Source organism: Salvelinus alpinus, chromosome 22 (assembly GCF_045679555.1).
Source record: "Salvelinus alpinus chromosome 22, SLU_Salpinus.1, whole genome shotgun sequence".
Taxonomy (NCBI): Eukaryota; Metazoa; Chordata; class Actinopteri; order Salmoniformes; family Salmonidae; genus Salvelinus; species Salvelinus alpinus.
The window spans coordinates 21,589,141-21,611,963 of NC_092107.1; the positions used below are offsets into that span (position 1 = coordinate 21,589,141).

At 42.0% G+C, this 22,823-nt stretch overlaps 1 protein-coding gene across 8 annotated transcripts in view; it reads right to left on the reverse strand.

The window, feature by feature from the left end:
- The window catches only part of LOC139549250 (rho guanine nucleotide exchange factor 12-like), a 72,735-nt gene that overhangs the window by 26,345 nt on the left and 23,567 nt on the right, over positions 1 to 22,823 (reverse strand). For 3 of the 8 annotated variants that reach the window (XM_071359503.1, XM_071359500.1, XM_071359501.1), the window contains 5 exons: positions 12,123 to 12,143; positions 11,168 to 11,262; positions 2,906 to 2,962; positions 1,751 to 1,849; positions 579 to 628 (listed from right to left, as the gene is read on the reverse strand). In XM_071359503.1, coding sequence (XP_071215604.1) covers positions 579 to 628; positions 1,751 to 1,849; positions 2,906 to 2,962; positions 11,168 to 11,262; positions 12,123 to 12,143 — 322 coding nt within the window. The remainder of the gene's footprint in view (positions 1 to 578; positions 629 to 1,750; positions 1,850 to 2,905; positions 2,963 to 11,167; positions 11,263 to 12,122; positions 12,144 to 22,823) is intronic. The other 5 variants (XM_071359502.1, XM_071359504.1, XM_071359506.1 and 2 more) reach the window with 5 other exon arrangements.

Genomic DNA, 22,823 nt, shown 5'->3' on the forward strand with positions numbered 1-22,823 from the left:
TGCTGACTACAAATGATCTACAACTGGGCTAATAACCCACTAACTAGCAAAGGATATGAACAGAATGTGCACATATTGCTACATGCAGCCCTTCCTTTGATCTCAAAACAAGCACATCTACTCATGACCACAGCTGTAAACACAGTCCAGTTCAAAGTAAATGGCACAGATCCATATATGGCAATGGCCTATTTGCATATAGGCCTACTGCAGCACTGATTGGCTATGCCGCAATGGTCAGCGTAGAGGTCCATGTGGAGTATGGGCTGAGTCATGCGCAATACACCAATGCATTCTGCCTACAACAAAATCTCTTGCATAGTTGGTTTTGTTTCGGTGTGTTACATTCAAAGTGGCTAATATAGAATGATGTTCAATCTCGTGCGTCTGCGCTGCAGTCCCAGAGAGTTGCACATGGTCTCGGGCTACTGCGCACAAGCACGCAGGTCAGAGGGAACATTGGTGGGGACCAAAACTATTTATTTCAATTTGAACTTATTTTTAAATAAATAAAAGTGATTTAAGCAAAGTGCAAGGGTTGCCTTTATACTTGGCCGCAACTGTATAGATTAGTGTACCTTGATGATCCTGTCACCTGTCTGTACACCCGCACGCTCCGCAGCGCCATCTAGGAATCAGAGGGGACGAGAGTCAGGAAAACACAGAACAAAAAAAGAACAGTGTATAAGATGAACAATATCCGATATACCCATTACAATACCACTGCTTGCACTACAAAAGTAATGTTGATGTACATCCTATATCATAACATATCTTACACCATAACTAGAGCCCTGAGTTTTTCCCAGACCTGTCCAGGAGAAACTCCGGGCACCTAACCATGACAGTGGTTGTGCTGCTGAAGGGGCCCATTAGGCTACTCCTCCCCAGACAGAGCTTTAGGAGCCCAGAGAGAGTGTTCATTATGGGATAGCATTTAGAGGAATATTATAGGGTCAGGAGATAACCGAGACATATGTGGCACCAGAAATGAGTGCCCGTGCCGTCACAACATAAACACCAGTGTGGCTTTATACACAGCAGTCTGGAGCTTAGGCAACCAGGCAGAAATTCCTACCATGTCAGGGTACTGCTTTATATGTGTACTGTAATATCGCCCTGTTGCAAAGAGTATACAGGTATTTTATATCCATCTAACGTTGAAAGTGTGGGAAACAAGTCATAACATTTGACAAGAAATTTGACTGAAAGGAGTGATATAGCGTAAGCTTGTATCAATAAAGTATATAAATGCATTACTGCGTGATTGCACCTTTGGGCAGTTTATGGGATACTGAGAAGCAGCCTACACCGCTTGTGTCCACGGCAAAGACAATAGCATTCACAACTTCAAAAATGGGAGAAACATGCACATCCATAAGAGTACACACACACATTGAGAACCCGAGCTCTTCCCTTTTCTCTCTCTCTCGACACTGCTGTACATTGAGACCTGTCCCCAATGTGTGCAGCTCACTATGCATCAGCTCTAACTGCTGGCCCAGTGACAACAGAAATCAGCCTCTAATAGGGAATTCCCATCGCTCACACAGATTATATGGAAGTACATCAGAGCCTCAAACTAACATCCTGGATAGTTTGACTTTTTTTATACCAATATTTGGCTGATGGTCTGGTGCTAAAGTTTGGCCCTGAGACCGGGTACATACATAAAAATTACTATTGAGGATGAAAAGTAGCGAAGGCAAAGACCACGGCTATTTCCATTGTGGGGGTGAGTCGACCTTACCCTCCTTGACGAGCTGCACAAACACAGGGTTGTCTCCGCTCACCGTCAGCCCAAAGCCATTCTCATCTTTCTGAATGATCACACATCGCTGGACAAGCCCTTCGCAGGACAGAGAGAGAACAATGATGTCACATACAGGGCCTCAGATTCAGTTCGACGCAGGCCAGTTTGGTAGGCGAACTCAGACACACAGTAGTGTCCCCTGAAGGAGAGGTAGCAGGCCTAAAGAACAACACTGTGAACCGAGGGTGAAGGATTCAAACGAAGGCGACTACTACACTCATAGGTCACTAATGGTTATGGTCAAATAAGTGCAAGTTATTGAAATCTGTAGGCTAATCTACACACATCTGTTAGCAAGTGGAGAGTTAGAGGAAGAGTGCATGTAGAGTGTTGTGATGTCAAGGCACTGCAATCAAAACCACACAAAATCATTGAAACAAAAGGGCACGCACACTCGACCCCCCCCAACCCTGCTTGTACTGGGAGATAAGAGCAGACAGGTGTTCGGAGAGCAATACGTTAGTAATTGACTGTGATGGACAGGGTCAGTGTGTGGGAAACTGGTACTGTGTACACCTTGAGGTTTTCCAAAAGGCAGGCTGTGGAACTGTTGAGTACTGGCTGGGTCTTGTAGGGGAGAGCAATGTCCACGACATTCACACACCACACACAAACTGCTGATTCACTGTCATGACATGATTTCATGAGTGACTTAAGTCTAAGTTAGGCCTACAACTTCCCACTTTTGCCACCTGCTCAGTCCTCTAAAACAAAAACACTACTAGCTGGCCCTTAAACCTTCCTTTATTATTGTTGTGACAAAGGCATTGCCGCCAATGCAGTGTGTGTACACCCAAGCAGGTGGGGCAGTGCAGTGAGTCGTGTGGGTGGGACATTTGATCAGGGGTATAGCTGACACGGATGGGAGGGTGGGAGCAAAACGAAAGACAGAGGCTAGGCCAGGCGAGAGAGGTGAGATCCAAGCCCTGGGCTGGGGGAAGGGTTGGGGGTCGGTAGGAGCAGAGGGGGGGGGGGGGGGGGGGTCAGAGGGAGAAAGAGGGGGAGAGCGTGAGAGAAACAGCACTAGCAGTTTCAGCCAGCCTACAGGCAGGCAGCTAGCTAGCCTAGCAACACCAACCAGGAGCAGCTTACCACAGGACTCGGGCTTTCCCTCCGCTAGAACACAGTCACTCTTCTGCACCAGAACGTCTGGCCCACCAGAACACAGGCGGGGGAGGCAGAGCAACACAACACCCACCAGAACAACAACCAGTGCAAAAAAGAAAAAAAGAGACAAATCAAAAAGAAAGCAAATAAACAATGAATGGGATGGAATGACAGGAGTGTAGCTGTCTAGCTGTCTGCGTATGAATGAAGTAGCTATCTAAAAGGCATAATGTTTGACTAAGCCTATATGTTCTAATGACACCAGTTGAAATGTAGGCCTATCACAGTGGTTAGGATTAGAACCAAATTTTAAAACAGCAAAGGTTTCATAGGTTGTTATCAATAAAACGTCACAATACAGCGCAGAGCGTTCCACTAAACCATAGACAACATGCCTTTCTGATGGGATCGTCTAATACATGTTAACTAGTTGGTTTTAATACCATGACCTCTTCAAGGGCATAGTCAGAACTACACATTGCCCATTATTCCTTATTAGCTCTTTCAGAGTTATACAGTAAGTAACTGCCTGCTGTTCATGATCAGTAAACATCAATTGATCACGCAATTTCAGATATGTGAGGGTAGCCTATCCATTTGGCATGTAGCTAGTTAGCTAGCTAAGCGTGCAATTTAGCTTGCTTCAGAGGTTAGGCTTTTGGAAAGAGCTCGCAAGTCCTTGTCAAGTTGTCAGTTGGACTACTGTCATCACCACTACAGATGGCAAGCAAATCAAACGATTTTTGGATATAGTTTATCCCTTGAAAGTTAGCTTGTTAATTTGCCATTTTGACATGATATTTTATTAGCTAGCTAGCCAATTTGACATGGTCCAATCAATCAATGTAGCCTACTATGTCTGTCTGCAGCAATCGTGATTAAACACTTTTAAACAATGTTGAAAAGGGGATGTTAGGTAACATCGCTAGGTAGGCCTACATTGGTTGGGGGGAAAAAAGGAAATTAGGTCTACTTAGACAACATTATCAGCTAACAGTACAACGGGAAATGCGCTCTTCTGCTGCTTGACAAAGGATGGGAAATTAACCTAAACCACTCACACTTGTCAGGTATAGTTATTTTATTTCACTGAAATATCCAATTAAACGGACAATATTGAGAGATATCGTATCCTTTACGTATCTCAAAATTCAAAAAGGCACTCGCACATCTGAGCTATCTTTGTTGCAGGTGCATGGTAACAGTTGAATAAGATGAGAGAAAAAATAAGAATCCTGCACACTGCTCGACAGCATCACTGCTCTTTAATAAGCTTAAGGAATCGGCCTCGAGGTCTTCGTCAGAGCCTTCACTTATCTAAAAATAATACGATCAATTGATGTTTACTGATCATGAAAAGCATGCAGTTGCTTGCTGTATAACTCTGAGAGCTAAATGTGCGCAATTGTTTTGCATGGATAATCAGAAATTTGTCGTTCCGACTACGCTCTTCAGGAGGTGATAATACTACAACCAAATAGTTGACATTTATTTAACAATCCCTTGAAAACAGCACGCAGTTATCGATGGTTTTAGCAGAGCTGGGAGCCCCCTTGCCCCCCAGCAGGCAAATCGAATGCTCTGCACCTTATTATGACGTTTTATTGATGACGACCTATACGTAATTTCTTTCATGATATTTCAAGGATGCTTCACATCAAATGTAGCTAGTATCGGGGAATTTCCATGCAAAAGGACCCATGAGCACAAACATGTCTTCATAATAGCATGTCAAAATCAGGTGTCAAATGAAAGCTAAGATTAAACATTTTTGTGAAATTTAGGCATGTAGAAATTGTTCAACCATTTCCCCAACCTAAAAACAAGGAATAAGCAAAGGCTTATTGGAAAAAGGATCTAAGACAACGTCTAACAGAAAGTCTTAAAAGCTATTAGAAATACACCAAAACATAATTTTGAAATAAAGACTCCTTCCAAATAACAGCAACACTTAGGTTTAGTTTGAGAAATTATTTGCCTTCTATAAGTTTAAGATACATTGCCTTGTGCCTTAGAATTCCATTACCCAAAAAACACATATCTTTAAGATATTTCTCATTTCTTTCCCTCATGGGGGGAGGATAATGAAAGTGCACAGAAGTAACAAGGTAGACCTACAAATTAGTTAGTGTTTTTACTAATATCAAGTTTATGAAGTAATTAAAACTCTGAATTTTGTTACCGAATCGGTTACGGAAATAAAGAAAAAATCTGTAACGGAATTACTGCAAATGAATTGGATACAATAGGAAATCGTAGTAGTCAGAAACCACAGTTGGGTCAACTGCTACTGTCCTCCCTTCCACTGACATACTGCTATGTTCAGCTCATAACTGCTATATTTCTCTTTCGGTCATCTGGTGGTGAAAGCAAGACTGTGAAAACAGTTTGAACAACCCCTCCCCCTCTCTGCCGCCCTCTCTCCAGTTAACGTCACATCTTCCGGCTTTTACTGACACCTACCACTTAGCCTCTTTCCATTGCTTAAGTGCGCAGCGCCCCTCAGCACTTGCGCAATAACCCACATTTTAAAATGTAACTTTGATAAAAATCGGGAAATATTCCAAAAGTATGAAAGGCTGCTTATGTGCTGCCGGTCCTTAAAAGTTGGGGACACTAGTGTTCTTGATAACATTCATACCATTTCTAGGTTCTCTTGCCAAGCTAAGATTCTTGAATCTTTGGTAAATGTACAACTTTGTTCCATTTTATCTGAGAACTGTATTCTGAATATACAAATCAAGGTTTAGACCAGTACTATTACCGCAACCACAGTTGTAAATAAAATGGTCAATGTTTTAGATGCCAAAATCAATTGTGTTGCCTTGTTTGTGGACTTGTCAAAGGCTTTTGACACAGTTGATCATTCTATATTATTGAGTAAGTTGTCCTCAATAGGCCTGGGCACTATGTGGTTTCAGAAAAATCTCAGTAATAAAACCTATTGTGAGAGAAGGGGTCAAATCTAAACTCCTTGAAGTGAATAAAAAGGGGTACCCAAGGGTTCGATTCTGGGGCCACCATTGTTTACACTGTATATGAATAACTTTGGAAAAACTGTGAAAGATATATACATTTTTATGCTGATACAGTATTGTACTCTGTACCATCAGTAAATAATAGAAATTAAGTTGTCCAGGCCACGTTTGTCTGTTTTAGATTATAGGGATATAATATACAGTGATTTCGGGAAAATATTTAGACCCCTTGACTTTCCACATTGTTACATCCTTATTCTAAAATGGATTAAATTAAATAAAAAGTCCTCATCGATCTATACACAATACCCCATAATGACAAAGCAAAAACAGGTTTAGACATTTTTGCAAATGTATTTAAACAGAAATATCATATTTACATAAGTATTCAGACCCTTTGCTATGAGACTCAAAATTAAGCTCAGGTTCATACTGTTTCCACTGATCATCCTTGAGATGTTTCTACAACTTGATTGGAGGCCACCTGTGGTAAATTCAAATGATTGGACATGATTTGGAAAGAAACACACCTGTCTATATAAAGTCTCACAGTGTATGACAGAGCAAAAACCAAGCCATGGGGTCGAAGGAATTGTCCGTAGAGCTCTGAGACAGGATAGTGTCGAGTCACCGATCTTGGGAAGGGTAACAAAAGATCTCTGCTGCATTGAAGGTCCCCAAGAACACAGTGGCCTCCTTCATTCTTAAAATAGAAGTTAGGAACCACCAAGACTCTTCCTAGAGCTGGCCGCCCGGCAAAACTGAGCAATCGAAGGAGACGGGCCTTGGTCAGGGAGATGACCAAGAACCCGATGGTCATTGTGACAGAGCTTCAGAGTTCCTCTAAGGAGATGGGAGAACCTTCCAAAAGGACAACCATCTGTGCAGCACTCCACCAATCATGCCTTTATGGTAGAGTGACCAGGCGGAAGCCACTCCTCAGTAAAAGGAACATGACAGCCCGCTTGGAAATTGCCATAAGGCATCATCAAACCTGGCATCATCCCTACGGTAAAGCATAGTGGTGGCAGCATCCTGCTGTGGGGATGTTTTACAACGGCAGGGACTGGGAGTGTAGTCAGGATCGAGGGAAAGATGAACGAAGCAAAGTAGAGAGAGATCCTTGATGAAACCTGCTCCAGAGCGCTCAGGACCTCAGACTGTTGCAAAGGTTCACCTTCCAACAGGACAACAACCCTAAGCACACAGCCAAGACAACACGGGAATGGCTTCAAGTCTTTGAATGTCCTTGAGTGGCCCAGCCAGAGCACGGACTTGAACCCGATCTAACATCTCTGGAGAGACCTGCAAATAGCTGTGCAGCGGCGCTCCCCATCGAACCTGACAGAGCTTTGAGAGGATCTGCAGAGAATAAATGGGAGAAACTCCCCAAATACAGATGTGCCAAGCTTGTAGCATCATACCCAAGACTCAAGGCTGTAATTGCTACTTCAACAAAGTAGTGAGTAAAGGGTCTGAATACTTATATAAATGTATATCAGTTTTTTTTATTTCTAAAATCCTGGTTTTGCTTTGTCATTATGGGGTATTGTTTGTAGATTGATGAGGGGAAAAAAACTATTTAACCAATTCTAGAATGAGGCTGTAACGTAACAAAATGTGTAAAAAGTCAAGGGGTCTGAATTCTTTCTGAATGCACTGTACATGCATGCATGCAGCAGCAGCTTCCACAATTAAACCTCCAGATGCTGTTTTCCATTGTGCACTTAGATTAATTACTAGTGATAATTGTCGAACTCACGACTGCGTATTGTATCAAAAAGTGGATTGGGCCTCTTTGTATGTAAGAGAGCAGCGTTCCCTTTTGTTCATTTACAAAGCGCTCGGACACAAACTTCCGATGTATCTGACGACACACGTCAAGGTCAAAACAATAGAATACAATACAAGAGCACAATATTAGACTGCGCTCGAGGCTCCATGGGTGGCTTCTGATTTAGGGAGAGCTGCTTTTGCTTTTTATGCTCCACAGATGTGGAATGTGTTGCAAAGGCGGCTCATGCTTGAACGCATGCTGCCCTGAAGGCAATTTAAAACAGTGGGGAATGCTCTGTAGATTGTGTTTGTGTTTTATAATTTAGTATTTTATTGTGTTTTGTATTGATGTGTGTTTGTATTGTGCAGGGCTCATTTGAAGAAGAGAATTGGTCTCAATTTGACACCCTGTTAAAATAAAGGCTTATATTAATACATTTACTGTAATAAGCATCCTCACCCACTGAGCACGAACGTCATCGGACATCCACAGACATTGAAAAGTAGTTGAAATTTGGTCAGTCCGCATTGGCTGGACCAAATCATGAACCAATTATAGAAGTCTATGTTCCACATGTTTAGACAGCACAGTAGAGCACAGTACAGTAATGAAAGGTAGACTACAGTACTGTACAGAGGAAACACTAGAGTACAGTATATAATGTACGTTTTCTTACTCTACGTTACTGAACTCTACTGTGCTGCAGGGGTATTCAACCGTAGGGGGTCCTCAAAATATAAATTAAAAAATAATGACATACCTACAGTAGAAAATAGAAATGTTCTTTTAAAGGGTGTTAACTTCATTTCTCAACTCCTAAAATTGAGCAAATTACACTCACTTGAGTATCTAACATAGGCTTCGAAAAAGCATCCGCTAATATGCTACTAGTGACGCAAGTGCCGCTGGCTAGCTTGACTAAACTCTTCTAATAATGACCAGGCTTGTGGAATTCAGCTCGGGCTTCATTGATTAGCCTAAGGTCAATACAAAAAAAATCATTATGAAACGCTTACCTTGCACCTATGTTTGTCCTCTGCAGTTAGCTGCTGGTAAGCTTATTGACATGGCTAACCTTTGTTTAACCAGCTAAGCTGCTCTCTGCTCTAGCTTTCTAGGCAATAGCCGGCGTTAGTTTCCACTTCCTCTTCCAATTATAATGTGGGGAGGTCAAAATAATGAAAAACTATCTACAAAATCCATTCAATATAAAATGTTGATTATTACTTCTTTGCCATTATCATTCACCTTCTAACCTATGATGTGGGTCCCTGGGTCACCAGTTTGCTTGGGAGGGGGTCCCAGGGCAAGAAAAGATTGAAGACCCCTGCTGTAGTGTTCTCTAATGTGCTTTACTGTGATGTCCAAACTTGTGAAACAGAGGTCTATGATTGGTTCAGATTTGGTCTGGTCCAACCAAAACGTGGCGGAGCACATTAGAATAATAGCCAGTGTGTAGAATAATAGCCAAATATGCAAAAGGTTATTGCATATTTCTAACTATGTGTACCTATTCAGTATACATTACCATGGAGACAATTATATTCATATCCATAATTATGCATTTCTGTATAGTACAGTTCAGGGACCCATGATGTAATTGCGTAACTAATTCTGTAAACAGGTGTAAATCCACTTAATTTACAGTAATTCAATAACCATAATGTTTTTTCAAATTCAAGGCTACATGTCATAGGTGAAACCCCTTTCTTTCTGCAGACATCTTTGAATCTTAATTTGGAGCAGATATTGAATAAAGTTTTTGGATAACAGAGGGAGTTTTTACTGTATTTCTTTTAACTAACTTTGCATCTGCAATGTTCTTCCAGTAAATGTGTTTTTGTGAAATGTGTAAATTGTTCGAAGTAGTCATTGTGCATAGAGTTGTATGGTTTGTTAAACTTTGAAATCAATGGTTTTATAGAGTCAGTGTAATTCCATTCATATGGAATTGCCCATCTAGACTCATTACAACTTGTGATCAGAGACAGTGTTTTGCAAAAGTATTCATACCCTGTTGGGTTTCTTCACATTTTATTGTGTTAGAAAGAGCTGAATACTTATGCAATGACTATATTTTTGTTATTTTATTCCTATTAATCTTTTTTTAAATCTTCCACTTTGACAGAGCATTTTATATAGATTGTTGACAAAAATATATATAATTAACTCAATTTTAATCCCACTTTGTAAAAATAAAATGTGAAGAAATCCAAGGGGTATAAATACTTTTGCAATGCACTATATAAAGGCGATAGCTTGTCTATGAACGCCATTTCCGAAGTGCAAAATTTAACATAATAAACCTAAATTTGTCAGAGTGATTTTATTTGAAACCTTTCTTCAACAATGTGTGTTATAAAGAGCCAACTATTTATGCATTGCTCAGTTTACTAAGCTCTAGTTAAATAATCACCTCATCAAATGTAATCTTTCTGAGATTACAGTATTTTTTTATCTACGAAAAAGATATGCCTCTGCTTGTAATGACAGACTGACAATAGAGCGTTAAAATTGTAGTATTCCATCCAAATAAAATCTCAAGTACACTCTGTTGTTATTGTTAACCATTAACATGCCAGTGAAAGATCATGTCTTGAGACAAGCACTGAGACAATTGACTTAAACTGCAAAAAACAGCCACTCCATTTAGAAATCATGATCGTGTTAAAGAAAGATGTTATTGAAAACTATTTTGGGATATGATCGTTAGGAAATGGGAATGATGAAACACAAAAAGGCGAGCCAAAAGGTGAAATATATAGAGTAAGAGACGTGGACATGCAACAGGGGTAAAGAAAAGTCTATCAAAGTCAGATCTGAATAAAACCTCATCCAATCTCTCATCTTTTGATAATATTACTCTACTAAAGATGGAAGACATTGCTTGCTGCTTCTCTATGTAACTGTGCTTTAAGGCTGAAGGAATGAGACTAGAGTTTGGGCCTAAAAATAAGAAGAAATTCAACTGAAGTGAAACAGACAATCATTCTGAGACCAGTCTTGTGTAACCTCTTGCCGAACACGTTCAATGCGTCATTCTGAGATAAGCTGGAGGGCACGAGGATTTTATCTTTAAATCGCCCTGATTGTTTGATGAGTATCAAGAGAGCTGGTGACTAGTCATCATACCCAAACATAATTTGTGCTTTTTCTCTTATATGCCCATATTTCAATAGGAGAACAAAAATGTTGGCTGGTATTTTTTCACTGGGCATTAAGGTCACCAACTAGCTTTGAGCATGTTGAATTAATAATGCATTCATTTGTGCACAATAACACTGAACAGAAGAAGTGATTGTGCACAACAAAGATCTGCTATTAAATCAGATAGAGCGAGACTTCTCGCAAGACATGGTACCCTTAAAGATTCAGAAATGCAGGTGCAGATCAGAGAACAGTGGCTATATTTTCCACACAGTGAACATACAGCATAGCGCATAGCATACACCATCCCATCATGCTGATTGAACCATTCATCTGTGCGTTTACCTGTAGGGTCAAACTCATGTGAAGCGGAGACTGCCGGTTTATCACTTTTGGGTTTCTTGTCAGGGGGGTGGTCCTTACTGAGAATGCTACTGCTTCTGAAAAGAGAGAGCTTTGTAAAAAAAACAAGGAAACATCTGAAAAATGTAAACAAAAGTTAACCTGATGAGCATTGGGAGGAGCACCACCACTCAGCTATCGAAGAACAATGTTTAATTTGTGAGCAGCTACTAGGCCTACAACACTGACAACTGTCCTTTTCTATAGGAAACATAACATACAATTTCAATGTTGCGGAGTGCCACTAATAACTGCCTTGCTGATGGGAATATCCACAAACCTGCAACAAAGAAACTCAATTGTTCACTCAATAGCCACCCCATCACCGACGAGGTGAAGAGGACATCCTATGAATCATGATAACTGTATTTGATCTGGACTGGAGTGGCTGTGCTGCTGAGTAGGTCTGTAAGAGCAAGTGAATGGGTTCTCGTTAGAGGAATGTCGTAAAGCCAGACCCCGGGCCCTGCTCTGCATACATGTTGCTGTGAAAGGCACGTTTTCTCTCCGGACTAGGCAGAGATGGGTCGTGCTAGAAGAGGCACCCCTTTGTCCCCCTCCCCTGTCTGAGTTTTAAGTGAGGAGGACCACTGTGTGTGTGTGTGTGTGTGTGTGTGTGTGTGTATAGCAGGCAGGCTTCTCCTAAAGGCCGCTTAATTTCCTTAATCTGGCCTGTGTGTTCTGTTGGTGGTTTGGCCTACAACATTACGTCTGTGTTGGGTAAAAACATCAGATTCACAGGTACAAAAGCAGCTGCATGAGTCCCGTGTTGCTTAGTTGGTAGAGCATGGTGCTTGCAACGCCATGGTTGTGGGTTCAATTCCCACAGGGGACTCACTCTGGATAAGAGGGTCTTTTAAATTACTAAAATGTAAATGTATGAAATTAGGTTTCTTACCTGTTTGCTTTATTGGGAAACCTGCAGGGTAAAAAAGAGGGGAGTGTTATAATCATCATAATCCGATTCGAGCAACATCACCGAGTGACGACGACATCAGCAGACAACTCAAACAAGTACTTTGCAAGGGGACTTGGGAGCAGGAAAAACAAGACGTCTACTGAAGCGAGACTCCCGAGACTGATGCTGGTAAACATCATAATCCTGATGAAACTACACCAGCTTTCTTCAGCACAGACAGTCAAAGCTCAAAGATTAAAAGCTTTGCCAGGTCAAATTTCCTTCTTCCACCTTCTTGGATCTTAACCAATTGTGTCCTTTACAGTTCAAAAACAGACCACTGTCATGATCATAAAATCTGAGTCATGCTCTGTTCGGTCTGTTGACTGGGATGCAGACTGGCTGTAGTGCCCTGCAAGGATTAGTGTTCAGTGGTAGGGTGGAAAGTAGGGTATCGATACACTGAAATATATCTAGAAAAACATTGATCGGAAGGGCTGAGACCATTCATCACAATGATTGACCTTAGAATATAGAAGGGGAAAAAAGAAGATTATATGCTGTTCATTTCAGCTCCATTACATCAGTAAGGAACCACATTCCAGGAGGTTGAGACTTCTCATGGGGAACCAACTGATGGAGGAAATGTCATTGATCTTTGCTGGCCAATGTGTGGATTAGCATTGGTAACTATGTACCAATGCTAACAAATTTAATGCTAAACTTGAATAACCCAAATGAATAGGCTAGCCCATGAAGGATGAAAAAAAATAACAGGCCAGAGAACAGATGCATCCATATGATGTTGTTTCCCCCTCTTATTTTCCTTAAACAAGGGTACTGACCCACACTTGGGGAAAAGCTAACCTCACCAGCCCCGAGGCTGAAAATAGGGACAGATTCCCAGAAACATTAAGCACTGCTGGGAGAGCTCCCGTTTCCTGAGTGATAAACGCCCAGGTTGTATCACAACCGGCCGTGATTGGGAGTCCCATTGGGCGGCGCACAATTGGCCCAGAGTCGCCCGGATTTGGCCGGTGTAGGCAGCAGTCATTATAAATAAGAATTTGATCTTAACTGACTTGCCAAGTTAAATAAAAGTTTTAATAAATAAAATAAAAATGTATTTTTCTTGCCTGATTCCATATATTTCACCCCCCCAAAAAATCCACTTTGTTTTCCCAGGTTCCCCCATGATTTTTCAGGTTTTCGCTCTCAATAGCACCTTTTTTGATCATTAACAATCCTATCAGTAGATCACTTTTGAGGTCTGGGATTTTTTTTTATCTAGCAGTGTTTTCATAGCATATATGTGATGGTAGAGTTTGCAAAACAAATACCCACTGGATTGATGCAAATAATCATGATATCATTCTGCCAGGTCTAAGCATAGGCTACTTTGTAGTTAACGTTTAACCTCTTCCAGCCGCCCATTCAAAAACACGTTGCCGATGGTTGTCACGTCAATATCTCTGCGCTACAATCACACATTTTTTCATAAAACCCCTCTTTTGATAGGTTACCATTTCTGCATTAAAGATATGAATGAAAATGGTTCATTTGACGCTGCCACAGGAAGGCACCCCTCCCCTACTCAATCTGAGAGGTTATGACCAACTGTTGATGTTCATGTCATCTTTGATAACTGTACAAAATAAAATACATTTGTCATTAGGTATTCGAGCTAAAAACTAACTGGCCAGTGAATAGATTGTGTCCCTTGCTAGCCAGTCAAAAGAGAGAGGGGTGCTGTGAAGGAAAATTGAGTGAATAGCTATTACTTCATTATCTAGTCATATCCCCTACTTAGATGTTTATCTGTGATACAGTACATTAGGAAAGTATTCTAACCCCTTCTCCACATTTTGTTATGTTAGACTTACACACAATACCACAATGACAAAGCAAAAACAGGTTTCGAAATGTGTGCAAATGTATTACAAATAAATTACAGAAATACCTTATTAAAATAAGTATTCAGACCCTTTGCTATGGGACTCGAAATTGAGCTCAGGTGCATCCTGTTTCCATCGATCATCCTTGAGATGTTTATACAACCTAACTGGAGTCCACCTGTGGAAATTTCATTTGATTCAACATGATTTGGAAAGGAACACACCCATCTATACGAGTTCCCACAGTTGACAGTGCATGTCAGACCAAAAACCAAGCCATGAGGTTGAAGGAATTGTCCGTAGCGCTCAAAGACAGGATTGTGTCGAGGCACAGATCTGGGGAAGGGTACCAAAACATTTCTGCAGCATTGAATGTCCCAAAGAACACAGTGGCCTCCATCATTCTTAAATGGAAGAAGTTTGGAACCACCAAGACTCCAGAGCTGGCCGCCCGGCCAAACTGAGGAATCGCGAAGGTCACGGATGATCACGCTGACAGTGCTCCAGCGTTCCTCTGTGGAGATGGGAGAGCCTTCCAGAAGGACAACCATCTCTGCAGCACTCCACCAATCAGGTCTTTATGGTAAAGTGGCCAGACGGAAACCGCTCCTCAGTAAAAGGCACATGACAGCCTGCTTGGAGTTTGCCAAAAGGCACCTAAAGGACTCTCAAACCATGAGAAACAAGATTCTCTGGTCTGATGAAACCAAGATTGAACTCTTTGGCCTGAATACCAAGCGTGACGGAGGAAACCTGGCACCATCCCTACAGTGAAGCATGGTGGTGGCAGTATCGTGCTGTGGGGATGCTTTTCAGCAGCAGGGACTTGGAGACTAGTCAGGATGGTCAAATGAATTACTTTTCAATACATTTAGTTGATTCCCTAAGTTCAAATTTTATTTATTTAAAAATGTTTTATTTAACACTTATTTTACCAGGTAAGTTGACTGAGAACACATTCTCATTTACAGCAACAACCTGGAGAATAGTTAAGGGGGGAGGGGGGATGAATGAGCCAATTGGAAGCTGGGGATGGTTAGGTGGCCATGACGCTATGAGGGCCAGATTAGGAATTTAGCCAGGACACCAGTGTTAACACCCCTACTCTTACCAAAGAGAGTCACACCCGTTTAACATCCAATCCAAAAGATGGGTGATCTTTTTTCATTTTGAGACCAGAGGAAAGAGTGCCTCCTACTGGCCCTCCAATACCACTTCCAGCAGCATCTCGTGGCAAGACAGCAGTGGGATTGTTGAATTCCATTTTAATGTTTGGATTCCGTGATTCTGTCCGTGTTTTCCCTATGGCATATTTTATAGGGATCTAGTTAAGATTTAGGGTGTTCCCCCAGTCTGAGGGTACAACTTACTCTGATGACTACGGGTCTTGGAAAGAATACACTGAAATCACAGTTTTCAAACAATGAAGCCTAAAAAATAAAAATAAATACTTAGGAATGACTTGGGTAAGCTGAATATAACTCAACATAATAAATGAGGCTACCTCTTGACTAAACAAGTCTAGGCTGATTAAGTAGGCTAAATCAGTGGTACTGTCTCATAAAAGGGGTGATGGGGTACAAATACATAAGGGTAAATCCATTTTTAGATAATTGACGTTGAAGGTTAAATGCCAATTTTTTTATTAAGAAAAACATGCATTTTCAATCGATTATTAAATAGTTTTACAATCCTGCTTGTAAGCTTTTAAATAATAGCAATCTCAACCGTTTATCTTTTCCAGTGATGAACACATGGATGTCTCATGGTATGGTGGGGCATGCAAACCAGGTGAACTTTAAGCACCTTTATCTCTTGAATGTTTTGTCATTCAAGTCCAAAAAGTCACATTCTGGGCATTTCTACAATGGGAAAATGTGTATGGAAGGTCTCGTTCAAATCAAAATATGGTGCCGTCAAAAAGTGATCAAATTCAAATTGATGTACGCGTCAAGCTGACGACTGATGGTGAACTAGTAGGCTAAAGTTCCAGTTCCTCTCCATCAATACTAAAGTGAGACCAAATTCAGTAGTGTGGTTTGTCAGAGTGAATGTCGACCGTATGGGACATCTGTCTCACCAACAAGCCATATTAAATCTCTTTTCTAGCGACACTGAATCCCATTCAGCGAGGCAATGACAAGCTGAATGGCCCATTTATGAAATGTTCTCAGACTGTAATAAGTTCCAGAGACGGCTGCCTGCAACCCCCTCAAAAACGCCAGAGGAGAAATGGAAAAGTAAGCACAAACAACCTCAATGAGGTTAAACCCAGGGACTTATAATCATAGCTTGACAATGTGTTGTTCTCTCCCTCAGTGAATCATAGGAGAAATGGAAAGAAAACTAAGAGCATTTACACTCAAAATGAAATGATTCATTATGGAAATCTGGTAGCCTATATGGTACCAATATCTGCTAACTTTGAAAACCAACATTCATCATCACTGAGAACAAGTCTTTGCTAGAAGACTTCCTAAAATGCTATATAAAGATATTGGGCTGTATTTCAAGAAAGCAAGGCTCTAGCAAGGACCATTTTATTCACCAAAAGATTTAGCTGTGTGACCTGGAATTTTATATTTAGGAGCACCAGTGCACCTAGAAAATAAATAACATACTTTTTATTTTTAATCACCCAGATGATAGATGACTTCAGTGTACCGCAGCCTCTGATTGCCATGGAGAATACACTGAGCGCAGATTAATGACAGTCATTACTACCAAGAAAATGTCTTGTTGCATAAAATATTTTTAATTGTGCTCCTAAATTTATTTTAGTGTACTCCTACATTTTTCAACTTGGCCGCACATGTGTAAAAAAGTTCAGTGTAGAGCCCTGGAAAGTATTCCAAAGACAAATGTCTTGTGAACTCATGGGCCTTCTGCCTGAATGTCCCTGGATGTTTTTGCCAGGCTTCTCACTGCAGTGTGAGGCCGGCGGGCAGAGACTTCACAAAACACCCATCTATAGGTGCCCGTACTGGGACTCGCATTGGAAGAAGAGGGCAAAGTGGGAGGAATGAGAGGGAGCAGCAGAGAACAGGGTGGGGAAATGGGAGGGGCAGTAAAGGCGGGCCAGGCTTGAATACACAATTGAGGGTTTGTGTTTTCTTGGAAAACTGTGGTGGAATGGGCCAAGAGGGCCTGGATCAGGGACACCCTAAACTGAAGAGGATGCCGAAAAACAGAGCTCGTCTGTGAGGGACTTTCAACAAGAGAGGAGGGGTCAGAGGGATAGAAAACAGTGAACTGTGAGAGGAACTTGCAATGCTGTTACCCTGGTTCAGAGAAACTCCAGGTTTTCGCTTTTCCCTTGATGTAGCTACTAGTAACTGTCAGAGAGGAAGAGGCAAAACGAGAGGTTTTAATCTGCCCAAAAGCTATACACCAAGTGAGGAATTTTTGAATGGAGGTCAATGAGTGTAAAATTTATTATTTTTTATTAGTTGATTTACAACGTCAGACTTATTTGATCTATTCGAAATGTTGCAATGTTTAGGTGCCCGGCCAAACGGAGCAATCGGGAGAGAAGGGCCTTGGTCAGGGAGGTGACCAAGAACCCGATGGTCACTGACAGAGCTCAAGAGTTCCTCTATGGAAACCCGAGAACCTTCCAGAAGGACAACCATCTCTGCAGCACTCCACCAATCAGGCCTTTATGGTAGAGTGGCCAGACGGAAGCCACTCCTCAGTAAAAGGCACATGACAGCCTGCTTGGAGTTTGCCAAAAGGCCCCTAAAGAACTCTCAGACCCTGAGAAACAAGATTCTCTGGTCTGATGAAACCAAGATTGAACACTTTGGCTTGAATGCCAAGCGTCACGTCTGGAGGAAACCTGGCACCATCCCTAGAGATGACAGTTAAATAAAAAAATAGGTGGCGGCATCATGCTGTGAGGATGTTTTTCAGCGGCAGGGACTGGGAGACTAGTCAGGATTGAGGAAAAGATGAACGGAGCAAAGTATAAAGAGATTCTGCTCCAGATTCTTCAGAACCTCAGACTGGGGAGAAGGTTCACCTTCCAACAGGACAACGACACTAAGCTCACAGTCAAGACAACGCAGGGTGGCTAAGGGACAGGTCTCTGAATGTCCTTGAGTGGCCCAGCCAGAGCCCGGACTTGAACCCAATCTGGAAATAGCTGTGCAGCGATGCTCCCCATCCAACCTGACAGAGCTTGAGAGGATCTGCAGCGAGGAACGTTAGAAACTCCCCAAATACAGGTATGCCAAGCTTGTAGTGTCACACCCAAGAAGACTCAAGGCTGTAATCGCTGCTAAAGTAGAAGTTCAACATAGCACTGATTAAAGGGTCTGAATACTTATGGAAATGTGATATTTTTAAGGAATTAGCTAAAATTTCTAAAAACCTCTTTTCGCTTTGTCATTATGGGGTATTGTGTGTAGATTGATGAGGATTTATTTATTTTGTTAATCCATTTTTAATCAAAGGCTGTAATGTAACAAAACATGGAAAAAGTCAAGGGGTAAGAATATTTTCCGAACACACTGTAAGTGGACGCACGTGGCATTTCGGCAACTTACCCAAAACCAACTTTATATTAAAGTGCCTGTTGTCATAGGGATCGATAGAGGACTCATCATGGATATAACCTGTTTTAGCGTGGACATTTCCATTGAGGGCTTCCACTATTTTAAAGTAGTCATCTCAGTGGGGATTCCTATGAGTTGGGTGCAATCAGCCAATGAGGAAGAAAAAAAAGACTACTTTAAAATAAGTGATAGCTTCAATGATGCTGCCCATGCTGTCAGAGACTATAAAATGGTACAGATACAAAGATTAGTTCTCTTTTCATCTCTATGGCCTGTTCACACACGTATCTGCCCACTCATTGGCTAGAATGGTCCCACCTGATCTCGCATCCTCACGACTGCCTTTCATCTTTAAAACATGTATTTCCATTGTTAAGAGTGATCACTTGAATATCTTGTTAATATAATTGAGCACCTTTGATACAGTCTTACCAATAAACAACTAACTGTAGTAACGGAGTTATGCTAAAAACACAAACGTCTCCAGTTTTGAACCTTTCAGCGTAACACTAGGGGTGTAACGGTACAAGTATACGTACCTAACCGTTTGGTACAGGAACCCCGGTTCAGTCAGCACTGTGAATCTGAATGAATACATAAAACTAGTGATGCACCGATATGACATTGTTGGCCGATACCAATATTCCCGATATATTTTCCAAGTCCACCCCCCAAAAAACAATACCGATAACCGATATTTAAAAGTTTAGCGGCCTTTTAAGCATTCTAGTACAGTTAAATAGTTAACACACACACGGACGCAGCGGTCTAAGGCACGACATCTCAGTGCAGGAGGAGTCACTACAGTCCCTGGTTGGAATCCAGGCTACATCAAATCCGGCCGTGATTGGGAGTCACATAGGGCGGCACACAACTGGCCCAGCGACGTCCGGGTTTGGCCGGGTAGGCCGTCATTGTAAATAAGAATTTCTTAACTGACTTGCCTAGTTAAATAAATGTCACACACACCAAACACTTTTGTTGATATTTACATATGTCCCCATTACAAGTAAAACATAATCAAAGCCTATTTCTTTCACTTACCTGCTGTGCTGTTTCGTTGTTAATTTGTTTAATTCTCAACCAGGATTTCTATGGACTGTTTGGGTCTTTGCTATGGAACGCCGTTTGGGTCTTTGCGCGTCAAAAAAGAAAACGACCAGTAGATAACACTATTTGGCGTGTCAAATAAGCTTGTTGACCAATCAGGACCTGAATATGACTGCATGTCACATAATTTAACGGGCTCATAGTTACCGACAAGATAGAACTGCCAAAGGGGGCGGAGTTGCAATCTACTGCAAAGATAGCATGCAGAGTTCTGTCTTATTATACAGGTCTGTGCCCCAAAAATTTGAGCTTTTACTTTTAAAAATCCACCATTCCAGAAACAAGATTCTCACCGTTGCCACTTTATATTGACCACCTTCTGCCCCCAGATGTGCCCTGGACACCATATGTGAATTGATTGCCCCCCATCCATCTTCAGGGCTCGAGATGTTAGGTGACCTAAACTGGGACATGCTTTACACCCCGGCCATCCCACAATCTAAGCTTGATGTCCTCAATCTCACAAATTATCAACGAACCTACCAGGTACAACCCCAAATCTGTAAACACAGGCACCCTCAGATATCATCCTAACCAACCTGCCCTCCAAAAACACCTCTGCTGTCTTCAACCAGGATCTCAGCGATCACTGCCTTATTGCCTGCGTCCGTAATGGGTTTGCGGTCAAACGCCCACCCCTCATCACTGCCAAACGCTAAATAAAACAATTGCACGAGAAGGCCTTTCTAATCGACCTGGCCCGGGTATCCTGGAAGGATACTGACCTCATCCCGTCAGTAGAGGATGCCTGGTTATTCTTTAAAAGTGCTTACCTCACCATCTTAAATAAGCATGCCCCATTCAAAAATATTTGAACCAGGAACAGATACAGCCTTGGTTCACTCTAGACCTGACTGCCCTTGACCAGTACAAAAACGTCCTGTGGCGTACTGCATTAGCATCGAATAGCCCCCGCAATATGCAACTTTTCAGGGAAGTTAGGAACCAATATACACAGGCAGTTAGGAAAGCAAAGGCCAGCTTTTCAAACAGAAATTTGCATCCTGTAGTACTAACTCAAAAAAGTTCTGGGACACTAAAGTCCATGGAGAATAAGAGCACCTCCTCCCAGCTGCCCACTGCACTGAGGCTAGGAAACACTGTCACCACTGATAAATCTGCAATAATTGAGAATTTCAGGAAGCATTTTTCTATGGCTGGCCATGGTTTCCACATGGCTACCCCGGTCAACAGCCCTGCACCCCCCCACAGCAACTTGCCCAAGCCTCCCCCAAATCCAGATAGCCAATGTTCTGAAAGAGCTGAAAAATCTGGACCCCTACAAATCAGCCGGGCTAGACAATCTGGACCCTTTCTTTCTAAAATTATCCGCCGCAATTGTTGCAACCCCTATTACCAGTCTGTTCAACCTCTCTTTCGTATCGTCTGAGAACCCCAAAGATTTGAAAGCTTCCGCGGTCATCCCCCTCTTCAAAGGGGGAGACACTGTAGACCCAAACTGTTACAGACCTATATCTATCCTACCCTGCCTTTCTAAAGGTCTTCAAAAGCCAAGTTAACAAACAGATCGCCGACGATTTCGAACCCCACCGTACCGTCTCCGCTATGCAATCTGGTTTCCGAGCTGGTCATGGGTGCACCTCAGCCACGCTCAAGGTTCTAAAGGATATCATAACCGCCATCGATAAGAGACAATACTGTGTAGCTGTATTCATCGACCTGGCCAAGGCTTTCGACTCTGTCAATCACCACATTCTTATCGGCAGACTCGACAGCCTTGGTTTCTCAAATGACTGCCTCGGCTGGTTCACCAACTACTTCTCCGACAGAGTTCAGTGTTTCAAATTGGAGGGCCTGTTGTCCGGACCTCTGGCAGTCTCTATGGGGGTGCCACAGGGTTCAATCCTCGGGCCAACTCTTTTCTCTGTATACATCAATGATGTCGCTCTTGCTGCTGGTGATTCTCTGATCCACCTCTACGCAGACAACACCATTCTGTATACATCTGGCCCTTCTTTGGACACTGTATTGTCAAACTTCCAAACGAGCTTCAATGTCATACAATGCTCCTTCCGTGGCCTCCAACTGCTCAAAATGAAATGCATGCTTTTCAACCGATCGCTGCCCACACCTGCCCGCCCATCCAGCATCACAACTCTGGACGGTTCTGACTTGTGGACAACTACAAATACCTAGGTGTCTGGTTAGACTGTAAACTCTCCTTCCAGACTCACATTAAGCATCTCCAATTCAAAATTAAATCTAGAATTGGCTTCCTATTTCGCAACAAAGCATCCTTCACTCATGCTGCCAAACATAGTCAGTTTTACGAGGGTATCCTACCAATCCTTGACTTAGGCGATGTCATTTACAAAATAGCCTCCAACACTCTACACGCATCCAAATTGGATGCAGTCTAATCACAGTGCCATCCGTTTTTTCACGAAAGCCCCATATACTACCCACCACTGTGACCTGTATGCTCTCGTTGGCTGGCCCTCGCATCATATTCGTCACCAAACCCACTGGCTCCAGGTCATCTATAAGTCTTTTCTAGGTAAAGCCGCGCCTTATCTTAGCTCACTGGTCACCATAGCAGCACCCACCTGTAGCACGCGCTCCAGCAGATATATTTCACTGGTCACCCTCAAAGCCAATTCCTACTTTGACCGCCTTTCCTTCCAGTTCTCTGCTACCAATGACTGGAACCAACTGCAAAAATCACTGAAGCTGGAGACTCAGATCTCCCTCACTAGCTTTAAGCACCAGCTGTCAGAGCAGCTCACAGATCATTGCACCTGTACATAGTCTATCTGTAAATAGCCCATCCAACTACCTCATCCCCATAATGTTATTTATTCTATTTATTTTGCTCCTTTGCACCCCAGTATCTCTACTTGCACATTCATCTTCTGCACATCTATCACTCCAGTGTTTAATTGCTATATTGTAATTATTTCGCCACTATGGCCTATTTATTGCCTTACCTCCCTTATCCTACCTCATTTTCACACACTGTATATAGATTTTTTTCTATTAATTTATTGACTGTATGTTTGTTTATTCCATGTGTAACTGTGTTGTTGTTTGTGTCGCACTGCTTTCCTTTATCTTGGCCAGGTCGCAGTTGTATATGAGAACTTGTTCTCAACTAGCCCCCATGGTTAAATAAAAATAAA